Source organism: Mchenga conophoros, linkage group LG7 (genome assembly GCF_057382185.1).
Source record: "Mchenga conophoros isolate Kocher_MC1m ecotype Shallow Benthic linkage group LG7, M_conophoros_male_GT1.1, whole genome shotgun sequence".
Taxonomy (NCBI): domain Eukaryota; kingdom Metazoa; phylum Chordata; class Actinopteri; order Cichliformes; family Cichlidae; genus Mchenga; species Mchenga conophoros.
In genome coordinates, this window is record NC_140532.1 from 43,795,452 (window position 1) to 43,808,634 (window position 13,183).

Sequence of the window (13,183 nt, forward strand, 5' to 3'; positions counted from 1 at the left end):
CCCCAAAAGAAAAGCAAAAAAACAAAGCTGAGGTTATATGATTTTCATTAAGGAGAAAAAACAAAGATTTCTTTTCCCACACAAGCAAAGAAAAATTCAACTTTATCTGCTGCTATAATAATCAGATGATTCCTACTTGTTCTTTCCTAAATTGGGAGTGATTACATTTTAAAGTGAATGCATGTCTTAAGAAAACAAAAAACCCTGTTTTTTTCTTTTATCTATGTTGCTTTATATGCTTTCATGTGCAGTCCTCTTCTTTGTCATTTACACAGTGTGTCCGCTGAGCCGCTGTGGATGACTGTCGTTCTTTAATATCTAAAAAAGTGAACACGTAAATAGTTTCTGTGTGAAAATCTTAATAAAAACAAATTAACCGATGGAGACAGTGAGAAATATTAGGACTAAAAGTGTCACCTCAGACATCGTACTTACGTTGACATGTGACAACCTGACACGTAGGCATAGTTGCCCGTGTAGCGAACATCACAGCGCACAATATTGTTGCTGTAGTCCGATTCTGGAACCTGGTAGTAAGGATTTACACTGATCTGTGGACAATATGGTTAAAGATCTGTTAGTAAAAGAAGAAATATTGATAAATGAAACTCTTTTAAAGGTGCTTTGGGAGGAAGTCGTGGTATTTCTAACAAACCTTCAGGACATAGTTGCCAGGTTTCACATCTGTGATGTCAATCCACTGGCAGTCGATGTCTGCGTTGTAGGTATCATAACATCCCGGGCTCAGGCCCTGCGCGTTGGACAGCATCCATATAAAAAAAAATATAAGCAAACTTTTACATGCAAAAAAACAAAACAGTACTTGATTTCAACCTGTTTTTCCCGTCATTATATAAAAAGAACGTTTTTGGTTTAATCCTGGAGGTGATTTTGGATCCAATGTCAACAAGAAGAGAGACCAAAATACAAGTTAAAATTACGAAAAAAAAACTGATGGAAAATTAGTCAACGTGCTGAAAAACTGACCACAGACGGTTATGCAGGTGAATCATCAGGAGAGACAGGAAATCATTAAATCACCATAAGAACTGGCTCATGCAGAAAGGAAATTCTAAAGCTGTTCTCTCAAACGCAGGAGCCTCGGGAAAACAGCAGAGCTTGTTTATGAAGCCCAACTCTCCTTTTTAGACACTTAAGAAACCAAATCATACGTCAGATTCTTCAGAATCTAAATGAATCAGAGGTACTGAAGTCTGGGAGCTCACATACAGGGAGTGCAGAATTATTAGGCAAGTTGTATTTTTGAGGAATAATTTTATTATTGAACAACAACCATGTTCTCAATGAACCCAAAAAACTCATTAATATCAAAGCTGAATGTTTTTGGAAGTAGTTTGTAGTTTGAGCTATTTTAGGGGGATATCTGTGTGTGCAGGTGACTATTACTGTGCATAATTATTAGGCAACTCAACAAAAAACAAATATATACCCATTTCAATTATTTATTTTTACCAGTGACACCAATATAACATCTCCACATTCACAAATATACATTTCTGACATTCAAAAACAAAACAAAAACAAATCAGCGACCAATATAGCCACCTTTCTTTGCAAGGACACTCAAAAGCCTGCCATCCATGGATTCTGTCAGTGTTTTGATCTGTTCACCATCAACATTGCGTGCAGCAGCAACCACAGCCTCCCAGACACTGTTCAGAGAGGTGTACTGTTTTCCCTCCTTGTAAATCTCACATTTGATGATGGACCACAGGTTCTCAATGGGGTTCAGATCAGGTGAACAAGGAGGCCATGTCATTAGTTTTTCTTCTTTTATACCCTTTCTTGCCAGCCACGCTGTGGAGTACTTGGACGCGTGTGATGGAGCATTGTCCTGCATGGAAATCATGTTTTTCTTGAAGGATGCAGACTTCTTCCTGTACCACTGCTTGAAGAAGGTGTCTTCCAGAAACTGGCAGTAGGACTGGGAGTTGAGCTTGACTCCATCCTCAACCCGAAAAGGCCCCACAAGCTCATCTTTGATGATACCAGCCCAAACCAGTACTCCACCTCCACCTTGCTGGCGTCTGAGTCGGACTGGAGCTCTCTGCCCTTTACCAATCCAGCCACGGGCCCATCCATCTGGCCCATCAAGACTCACTCTCATTTCATCAGTCCATAAAACCTTAGAAAAACCAGTCTTGAGATATTTCTTGGCCCAGTCTTGACGTTTCAGCTTGTGTGTCTTGTTCAGTGGTGGTCGTCTTTCAGCCTTTCTTACCTTGGCCATGTCTCTGAGTATTGCACACCTTGTGCTTTTGGGCACTCCAGTGATGTTGCAGCTCTGAAATATGGCCAAACTGGTGGCAAGTGGCATCTTGGCAGCTGCACGCTTGACTTTTCTCAGTTCATGGGCAGTTATTTTGCGCCTTGGTTTTTCCACACGCTTCTTGCGACCCTGTTGACTATTTTGAATGAAACGCTTGATTGTTGGATGATCACGCTTCAGAAGCTTTGCAATTTTGAGACTGCTGCATCCCTCTGCAAGATATCTCACTATTTTTGACTTTTCTGAGCCTGTCAAGTCCTTCTTTTGACCCATTTTGCCAAAGGAAAGGAAGTTGCCTAATAATTATGCACACCTGATATAGGGTGTTGATGTCATTAGACCACACCCCTTCTCATTACAGAGATGCACATCACCTAATATGCTTAATTGTTAGTAGGCTTTCGAGCCTATACAGCTTGGAGTAAGACAACATGCATGAAGAGGATGATGTGGACAAAATACTCATTTGCCTAATAATTCTGCACTCCCTGTATATGTCTCTTATAAATGCAATCTGCCAAGGACTTACAAAAAAACCTTTTCAAACTGAATTGTGCTGTACTGGGATACTTGAGTATAACAGATCTATTGTTAGTGTGATTTCCTATAAAAATGAAGCTCCCACCAAAAATTCAAGTCAAAAATAAAAACTATGGTTTCTACAGAGGTATTTAGTAAGTGAGCTTGTAAAGCAGTAGCTAGTTGCAAAATTCAAACTTTTTCCAACTTTGTTCTAACAGGAGCTAACTGGATAAATTTAGTACACTGTGGCAAAAAGAGGCAGCCAAAACAAGTTGTTTACACAGTGAACTTGTTAGGAAACAGCTGTACATCTGGCAGATAAAGCATGAACGTTTGAACTGTGTTTCTACTAAATGCTAACCAACGCTTTCTGAGCAGCTTAACCTGGATTCATCTTTAAAAGGCGGCAGCAGACGACTTCTCTGTCTACAGAACGATCTCTTTACAGAAGACAGCTAAACAGCTGATATGTGTGTTTGTATCCTGAGTGAACTCAGTGAGGAGTTTACGGACTCAGCCGCTAGTTTCAGATACACACACAGTTACACACTTCTCTAAAAGATGTTGCCACAGCAACAAATTTTTACACCAGATGCACTTTCTCATGCAACCCCTAAGGGATTTGTGTCTATTAATGGTCTCAAATAGGGGATTTTTTACATGTTAGGCGAACATGTAAACCACTGCACATGAAAGTAGCTTCCCCTCACTCATCACACAGTTTTCAGAAAACTAAGAAGGCAACACCCAATACGCTCAAACTAAGGCTTCAGAATGAGGCTTCTTAAATCGTAATGTTGGTTGTTATGGTAGCTAGTACATATTTTACATGTAGTTTATGAACCTGAAAGACTCTGAAGTGCTTAAATGTGCTGATGGTCACCTTTCTCCTTCCTCTGTGGATGTATCACCACGTATAACACCTTTCACGTATGCGCAATCTTGTCATGTGACCCTTTTCAAAGTAAGGTACAACCTTTACAGTTACATTTACAGCACTTATCTCTGAGACCTGAGTATGTGAGGTGCAGGCATATCGCCTGTAGTATCCATAGTCACAGGAAGTGTCCTCCAAGCAGAAGCTGGCCTTGTGGCCTTCTGCCACTGACCGCTGAGTGGTGGCATCCAGCAGATCGTAGTGGCTGAACTCATCCATGCTGTGGTAGTGCCTGTGGATCAGCAGCACAGTGACAGCAACTGAAGAAACAAGTCATTAAACTCAGTGAACTTCGCATCAGTGTGAAGTTTTCAAAGGTTTTCATTCATGAGCCAATAAACGCAGACTAATATGTCAAATACATTTGGATCAAAAGGCTTCAAGTCACAGTGACTAAAACTATATTTTATTCGTCATGTAGACGGTTATAGGAATAAGCATCTGGTTCACCTCCAGTATCAGGAAGAAAGAGTTCGTTCAATGAAACAAAAGCAATCTGGTTTTTAACATCAGCTGACTTTCAAAACACGGAAAAATATCTATAGAGTCTACATAAATGGTTTCCTGGCTCTCTGTCAAAAGTGCTCCATCTTGGGGAGTCGCTCAGAGGACCGCTTGCTTCACAGCATAACTATGGACTGAGGTAGTTTTTCTGGAAACACCAGTCACATTTCTGTAAGTTCAAACATGGGACAAAAATACTAGCAGGTTTTCTTTTGGGCATAATATCCTCGTCATACAGCTTTAATGACTTTGCAGATGTAAATGAATGAAATGTTTAATTAGGCTACTCTAGATTTAGATTGAAAAGACAGGCTCTTTGTGTCTTAATGTTGAGCTTGAAAAAACAGAAGATTTCCTCTTCAAATGCCTAAAGATACAGCTAAAACTTGTGTTGAGATGTTGTTCCAGATATCAAATCTCTGCAAAAATATAAAAACAGCCAAAAGTAACACAGCTGTGGTTCAACAGGGGGTGCCATACCACAACTGCAGACTGCAACAGACAACCAGTAATTCTGGTAGCATCTCCTGAAAAACACTTTTAATGTCCAAACACCGCCCCTGTTCTTTAAATCATAGTCTTGATAAACATCAGCCTGGAAGTAGAAGAAGAAATGTCGATGGAATGATGGATGGACTGAGACGTGACTTTCCAAAGCTTCTCACTTCACACTCAGGGCAGAATTCCCAGACTGAGTTTAGAGCTGGTTTTTGTTCATTTAAATGTCTTTTTAAAAGTCCCTCCTAAGTTCATGTATTTATATATTAATACACTCAGTATGTTTGATATTTCAGCTGCAGAGATATTTTAGCATGCAGAGTCAAGCTGAGATGTACTGTAAATGCATCCAAACACCCATTTTTTTCTGAGAATTTCATTAATATTTGAATATTTTCTGGATCAAACCACTTTTAATCTCCCCCCCCCCCCCCCCCCCCCCCCCCCCCCGCAGTATCTGGAGAAACAATCATCTCAAGCTCTCAAGCTTTTCTATACATGTGTGTCTTTTTCTCTTTTTTGGTTCTTTGGGTTTATGGAAACCTCATATACCTGGAAAAACTGCAGTGCAGACACCTTAACAATTGTCTCGTGGAGACAAAAAGGAGCACATAAAGTCAGTTTGGGGTGTCAGTTTAATGCAACGACATGTCACAGAGACTCTTTGTCTGAGTGACGATGAGGTGGACAGCACTGGCATGACATTATACTCACTGGTGACAGCTGTGCCACTCCCAGGAGTAACGTGGCCTGCTGGGGAGGAAGTCTGCGGTGCCCTGGTTCTTGACTTTCTGAGGAAACCTCAGCAGCATGCGGCTATCGTAGTCTCGTGCTCTATAGGCGGAACTGTAGACAGGATACAAAGATAAAAAGATTTTAACCCCCCCAAAAACACTATTATAGGTGGACACAGTGATGTCACTAAGATTTGTTTTCCCTGCTACATACCCTCTTCTGAGTTGAGCCAGTTCATGTGTAAATGGTGGGTGGAAATTTTTTTTTAAAAGGCAAAGTGGTTGTTTGGGTTAGTTTTCAATAATGTGTTTACCATTCAGGCTTTCTCTCCCAGAGGAGGCTATGATTAAACTTTTACAGAAATCCTCCACACCACCCCCTCTGCACCATCAGCGGCAGGATTTGGTTAATTTTACCTCATCTCATGCTCCCACTGGGCAGCTTTCACCCGCAAACACTTTAAAGTGGTTGTTATGGCTGAGAACTCTCTGAATCACACTCAAAAGCGGGTGCGCTTTTTTCTTTCACTTTTTTTTTTTCTCCTCGTGGACCAGTCCTGACAGCAGTCTACCTTGACAAACAATTTTCTTCAGCCGCACATCTCAGGTTGTACATCGGGACTCTCTGGACGTAGGCCGAGGCTTGGATGTAGTATGGGTCAGGAACCAGATCAGGGAGACCTACAATACACCACATAATGATGACACATAATCTCCATTATAATGCAATAAAAACAGATCAACAAGTAGGAAATTTTTCACACATAAAAAGCAAAAAATGCTGAAATTTAGAGGCAAAAGAGGCACTAATTGACAAACTGGTTACTTGAGTGACTGTTTTTGATATGAAACATGCTTCCATCTTATGTTTTAATGTTAATATTTTGATATAGTAGCTATTCATATAGTTCCCTGCTCCACTCTGTGTTTAACAACTATCTTTCTGCTAATTTAAATGTCTTAAGGGCACTTTTCCCATTCTTACCGTACTGATGATACCTTGTGCCATATCCGGGTCTCGCTCTCTCCCTTGGTCTCTCGTAAACGTCATAGTAATTGTAATATGGATTATCGGTGTCAATGGACTTGTAGGGATCGTATGGATCGTCTCCCACCATCATGTCTTCTCTCCTGACATCGACCTGCTCTTGGGTATCATTTACTCTCCGGCTCCTCTGCGTCCCTGTGCGCTCACCGGGACGCGCTTGGTGATGCTGGCGGTGTTCCTGGCCTCTCACGAGCCTCTGGATCGGCAGCGGGAGGCTGCGCTGGCCCTGCGGGTTGGAGGCCGGCCGGGGAGGCTGCTGCTGGGCCACCGGTTGTCTCTGGGTGTCCGCATCCCGGATGATTGTGACAGGTCGCTCCTGCACTCGCTCCTGCGTTGCGCCCCTGCGTCTGGCCGGCTGATACTCAGACCCTTGGCTTAGAATGCTAAATATCTTGCCGTTGTGTGACCACTGTAGCGTCTGCCGGAGGGCCCCTCTTTGGTCATTCCCTTGCTGTGTTCCCGGATTCCTTTGAGACTGAGCAGCCTGCAGGGTGAAAACAAATAAATAGACCCAGGAGTATGCGTAAAGCGGTGTGCCAAACACGCGCAATCCCATTGTGCACACGGTTAAAGGAAACGGTGACAAAGCGACTGTTATAACGAGGTTGTCTTTGACTCAGTTATCCTTCATTTATGTCTGAAGGATACTCCGTGAGCAGTGAGGAAAAGCTAAGTTTCAGTGTATCCGTGTAAACTCATAACGCTCTGCAGCAGATGCACTCTGTGAGACGACGGCGATGATGATGACGAGGAGGAGGAGTTCAGCATTTAGAGTTGCTGGTTCTGTTGCACAATCTAGTGCTGCTGCTCATATAACAACTGGAAGTGCTATCGTGCCCAGCCAAGAGTGTTTGATAACTGCTCAGTCTGGCAAATTTAACAGCAGTAAAACCTTTTTTCTTCAGCACAAAGAGGAAACACGTATGTCTGTGCATCACACAGACACAGCAGCAGACGAAAGCTTTTTTTGTGAATCCATTTCGTTTTAGTCATGATGAATAATATGTCCCATTTCTTTGAAATGTCTCTATACTGTCTCCATTCCTTTCTTTTTCCAGCCAGATTTATAAAAAGTCATGATAAACTTTTGTCCTGACTGTTGGATGAACTCCCAAACATACACCCTGCAACACCCTGTGCCAAAACTTTATTCACTCATCCATTATTTTTCTTTCATAGGAGAATTTCAAACCTAAACATGACTCTTTGATGGCCATGCAACACTTTCTGGGAAACCATCTGCCACATATCCACCCTCCAACCTCAACCCTAGCTGCACTGGAGCTTTGCTGAAAACGTGAAACACACATCACATGCAAAATTTTTTTGCAAAAGTCACAATTAGTCTGTCCCGAGGAACCTCTAGTGATACTTGATATCTGCTTGACTGTCTGGCAGCTGACTGCTAAACTCTGTTCTTCTGCTGATAAATCCAAATCATTTGCTGCAGTCTAGTCAAATCACTGCCCTGGTGGTGACACCAGATGTATAATGCATATGTTGAGAAACTTAATCCACGGTTCTTTCTTTCTCTCTCTCTCTCTCGCAAACGAGGAAGTTTTTTCTAGCATCTACACAATTGACCGCAGGAAGCCTGCTGCTAAACCACAGTAAACGGTCACAAGGATTTTACAGCTTCTCAAATCGCAAAGTTTTATGAGAACAACCGACTTAAAGGGAAAGAATCTGGATTGTATTAGATTATATATGCTTCCAACATGTACGAATGCAATATATCTTTAAAAACACAAAATTCACAAGCAAGCAAAGTAGCTGCACGACACATCTTGATTCATTTTAGTCAAGTTGTGAGGAAAAAGGGAAAAAAAGAGCATTAAAAAAAGAATTAGACCTCATGTGACACACGGCTGTTTAATGAATACGGGAAAAAATAAAAACAAATTTTCTGTATCACAGATCATTTGGTGTCTTATTGCTAGCAGATGACTCCAAACAATACTGCATTTTATTTCTCTAAACAGTACCTGAAAAAGTTACCTGACAGGAAAATTCTACACCTGTACTTATTTTCTTTGATTTAGTTCTAGTTCTTGATGGGTTTTAAATCTGTGTCTGAAAATTAGGCAAAAAAAAAAAATGTTGCTGAAACTGAAATCTGTGCCTGGGAGTTACCTTCAGCTGTGGAGTTAAGTGCCGGTCATTAGTGTCACAAAAAATGGTAATAACACTATTTAGAACATTTAACCTTTATTTCAGTTCACACACAGTTTGAAAGTGAGCACCAACACTGGAGCAGCTTATGGTTGTTATTTTGGGGGTTCTGGGTTTTCCTCAAGGTTGTGTCATTGATGATGATGATGATGATGGGGGGTAATTTAAATTTCTTGTTTTCTCTTTCTTTTTCATCCCCAAATGACTTGTGTTACTTGTTGGAGGAGTTAAGCACTATGAAAATCTTCAACCTTTACAGGGTGTTTTACATATTAACCATAAAAGTAACAAAAAAAGCCCTTATACATACTTTTCCTCTGCCCATTTTAAGGCTGTGAAATTTCCAATTTTCCAATCACTTTTTGGATGACAACACCAGGTTGTTTTTAAACTTCACAACCCATCTCATTAGGATCTTTTGAGCAGTGACACATTTTCTTCTTCTTCTTTCAGCTGCTCCCTTTAAGAGACCCGGAGAGGGTCATCAGCCTCCATCTCTCCATGTTACTACCATGCTCCTCTGTCACACTAACTCTCTGCATTGTCCTCCCTCACTACATCAATGAATCTTTGCTGTGGTCTCCCTCTTTTCCTTCTTCTTGGCACCTCCATATTCACCGTTAAGGGGCGATCGTGGCTCAAGAGTTGGGAGGTCGCCTTGTAATTGGAAGGTTGCCGGTTTGAGCCCCGGCTTCGACAGCCTCGGTCGTTGTGTCCTTGGGCAAGACACTTCACCGTTTGCCTACTGGTGGTGGTCAGAGGGCCCAGTGGCGGGAGTGTCCGGCAGCCTCGCCTCTGTCACTGCGCCCCAGGGTGGCTGCGGCTACAATGTAGCTTACCATCACCAGTGTGTGAATGTGTGTGTGAATGGGTGGATGACTGGATGTGTAAAGTGCTTTAGGGTCCTTAGGGACTAGTAAAGCGCTATACAAATACAGGCCATTTACCATTTCCAATATCTCCACTATCCTCTGCGCATGTACAGGCCATCTCTCTGACTTTGTCTGCTCGAACCGAGCTGGGCATCTGATCTTGTCCATTCTCAATGGAAATGTTCACACCTTCAGCTCGGCCTCCTCTTTTTATGTCACTGCCACCATCTCCAAACCATACATCACAGCAGGTCTCACTGCCACCTTGTAAACCTTCCCTTTCACTCACCCTTTTCAACACTTGTCTCCACCCTGCCTGCACTCTCTTATTTACCTCTCTTGTGCTTTGTCTGTTGCTTTGGATTACCACTGGTATTTGAACTCGCCTGCCTTCACTACATCTACTCCTTGCAGCTTCACTTTTCCATCTGCTTCCCTCTCATTCACACACATGTATTCTGTCTTGTTGTACTGACTTTTATTCCTCTTCTCCCCCAACTTCTCCAGGCTCGTTACTACCTGGTCTCTATTTTCACTACAGATCACTATATCGTCTGTGAACATCATAGTCCACGGAGCCTCCTGCCTGACCTCAGCTGTTACCCTGTCCATCACACTAACTTAAAAGGAAACTCTAGCAGTTTTCTGTACCAAGGTTTGTAACCAGATTTGGTTATAACACTTTACAAAGTAACACATTACTGTAATTACATTACATTTTTCAATAACTCAGTCAGGGACTGTACTAAATTCAGCAATCACATTATAGCTACAATTATGTCGTTATTTGGGTTACAAAAGTTCTTCAGTTGTCTGCATCCCAGGTGGACAGAACGATAGAAACATCTAACATATATCTTCCTGTTCACTTGCTACAATTAGCTGATGTTAGTGCGTGTGCAGGAGGAGGGCAAATGGTGGCGGTCTTCAAGAGTGGAGACATGCACTTTACTTTTATTTTTATTGCACAAAAGACAAGAGGACGTTAATAAACTGAAAACTGCGTCCAGGAGAGAAACTACTGCATTAAACTGCTAACACAGCGTCAACTCTTTGCAACCATCTGCGCAGACAGCATGTTAGCTAACGCTAAGCTAGCAGAGAACCCAGAGTGATGATGAAGCAGAGTGTGGACCCCAGCCCTGCAGCCAGGCCCTGAACTTAAAAAGGTAACAAAGGCAGTGATGAACAGTTAAGCTTACAGCCGCCGTTTCTACCTTTTCAGGTGAAACACTGTACTAATAACAGTAAAGCTTATTTGTGCTGGTTTCCATCTTTGCTTGTTTACATACCTAAATTACATACCTAAATTCTAAAAGAAATATTGCATATGTGTCCTCATTAGGATTAGAGGGTTGTGTTGGTTTGTGGGACTGTAGACTACTGTTTGCATTTTTAGTAATATTAACGAGTATTTACAGGACGTTATTTAACTTATCTAGTCGTTATAATGTATTGCACTGCATCAAGGTGTCACTATATCACAAAGCTGCTTTTTAAATCAAAACATTTAAAAAGATGAAACAATACTATGTAGGTACTCTTTTAAGCATTGCACTCGAATTAATACAAATAAATGCGTATGTGATTTACAACAATAATATTGCGGTTTCGGTGCATCCATGCTGCACTCTGTTTGGAGTTATTAAAAACACTGATGTCAAGCTACACACTTTTTTACATTTTTATGCTGGTTATAAATCATCTAGCTCACATAAAAAAGATTTTAGTAGGACTCGTTCTTCTGGAGAAGTGGCAGCTTTCCAGTTTCTTGATAGCAGTTTGCACATGTGCCTCCGATGGCTTGGTGAATTTAGTCAGCCATAGTTAGCAACGTAATAACCAGAATCATAGTACAGTGGTAATGATTCGAACTCAGATTCTTTATGAAAATGAAGACACGTAGAAAGGATTCGAACCGTGGTCACATTCTTTTCACAGCAAAAAGGCGCCGCTTGGGAAGGAAACAACTCCTCGTTGACACACATAGCATTGCAATGCGGCTACTAGCTTAACAGCTAATCCTCGTTAGTATAGTGGTTAGTATCCCCGCCTGTCACGCGGGAGACCGGGGTTCGATTCCCCGACGGGGAGGCTCTTTTTTTTTTCTTCTTCTTCTTTTTTTAAACTATATATATGAGAAATTAACTTAGCACCATCAGTTTTATTTTAAAAACCAAATCAAAACAGGCTTTAGAGAAGATTAAATAAACACAAGTAAATAAAAAAAAACACAGTAAATGAAGATTAGATGTGTGACTAAATACGAAATAAAGCCAAATTATAACCAAACTATATAACGGTCCATGGCTGATCTAAACTACCATTAACCAGCCCCGTTGCTAGCCATCTTGTTCTTCCCTATATTAAGTTATGAATATTTGACCTAACATTTCAAGAGTGTTAAAAACAAATTTGACAAAAATTTCTGAATTAAATGTCAAATAAAATAAGTAAAGAGAAAAATAGATGCTAAAAATACTTTATAGGCTAAAAATGGGCTCGATTTAATGGTAGAGTAAACTGATTGAATCATACTGTAAATTACAGTTAAGCCAGCTGTATTGTTCTTGGATAATGACAGACACACATCATCTCGCTGTTGGAGGGAGGTTTAAGCTTGTGCAAACTGTGAGTCAGAGCCAGTTACAAGAGCTTGAAAAAGTATATTGACCTTGTAGTGAATCTGTTGATCTAAAGGTACATGTGGATACAGAAGAAGGTCCCAAAGTCTAATTTATCCAGTTGATACATGGAACCTGGCTTCGCAATAATCAGGATTAAAAAACGATGACCTTAAATGATAGAAAAGCAAACTCTTATGAAAAAGCTGCAACAGCAATATAATCCACTGCTGTTGCGCAACTGTTTTCTGTCTTCAGTTTGTCTTCTAGATGCCGTCTAACCATTTGAATTTGAACTATTTGGGATCTTTTCCAGAATAAATCTGCTATTAAAGCCCGCCTTTTAGCCAAGACATGATTGTGCTGTTGCTTTTAGGATGACTAACATACATTCTGCATAACAACAGTTATTCCAAAGAGTGAAAACTTTGTACACGTGTTCCCGGGTTGCCTCCTCCTCCCTTCCTTGGAACACCGGAGAGACAGCCAGAACCAGCTGTACTAGGTCACTGATGTATTTCGTTCATATTTCATTGAAATTTCTTCTCTCTCCCTCCTTCGAGGGCAGCGCAGTATTCGCTCACACAGCTTGGAGACACATCTGCAAGGAATTAACCCAGTTCTTTTGTCCACGTCGCTGGAATTCACCCCGGTTCCTGACTTTTTGGGCACTCATTTGAGCTAAAAGAATTTGACAAAAAATCCGCGTCTGGGATGCAGAATATGGAGGAGGGGACAGACTCCTGCATAATAACACCACTGTGTAAAACACAAAAAAGACACTTTCATAATGCTAAATTTATCAAAAATCAGCACCAGTTTTCAGTGCCATCATTGACTCAACATCTGTACTTATGTCTGATTCTTTTTTATAAGAAGCTACTAGTATGATGTAATCCCCACAGAGGTACTTTGGGACTTAAAGAAGTCCTTAAAACATGTTTAAAATCCAGGTTCAGCTTTATAATGAATATAACTTTCT

General features: G+C 41.1%; 1 protein-coding gene and 1 non-coding gene across 2 annotated transcripts; one reads left to right on the top strand and one right to left on the bottom strand.

Moving 5' to 3' along the window:
* On the bottom strand, window positions 1–7,293 carry loxa (lysyl oxidase a). Its single transcript, XM_085279450.1, has 7 exons — window positions 6,471–7,293; window positions 6,058–6,166; window positions 5,466–5,597; window positions 3,825–3,981; window positions 656–751; window positions 436–551; window positions 1–318 (listed from the first exon to the last, which is right to left on the bottom strand). The coding sequence occupies exons 1-7, from the start codon at window positions 7,087–7,089 to the stop codon at window positions 312–314; spliced, it is 1,236 nt and encodes a 411-aa protein (XP_085135576.1). The 5' UTR covers window positions 7,090–7,293; the 3' UTR covers window positions 1–311.
* A 4,306-nt stretch (window positions 7,294–11,599) lies between these two features.
* On the top strand, window positions 11,600–11,671 carry trnad-guc (transfer RNA aspartic acid (anticodon GUC)). Its single transcript has one exon. It is a non-coding gene; the product is annotated as a tRNA-Asp (tRNA).
* The last annotated feature ends 1,512 nt before the right edge of the window (window positions 11,672–13,183 follow it).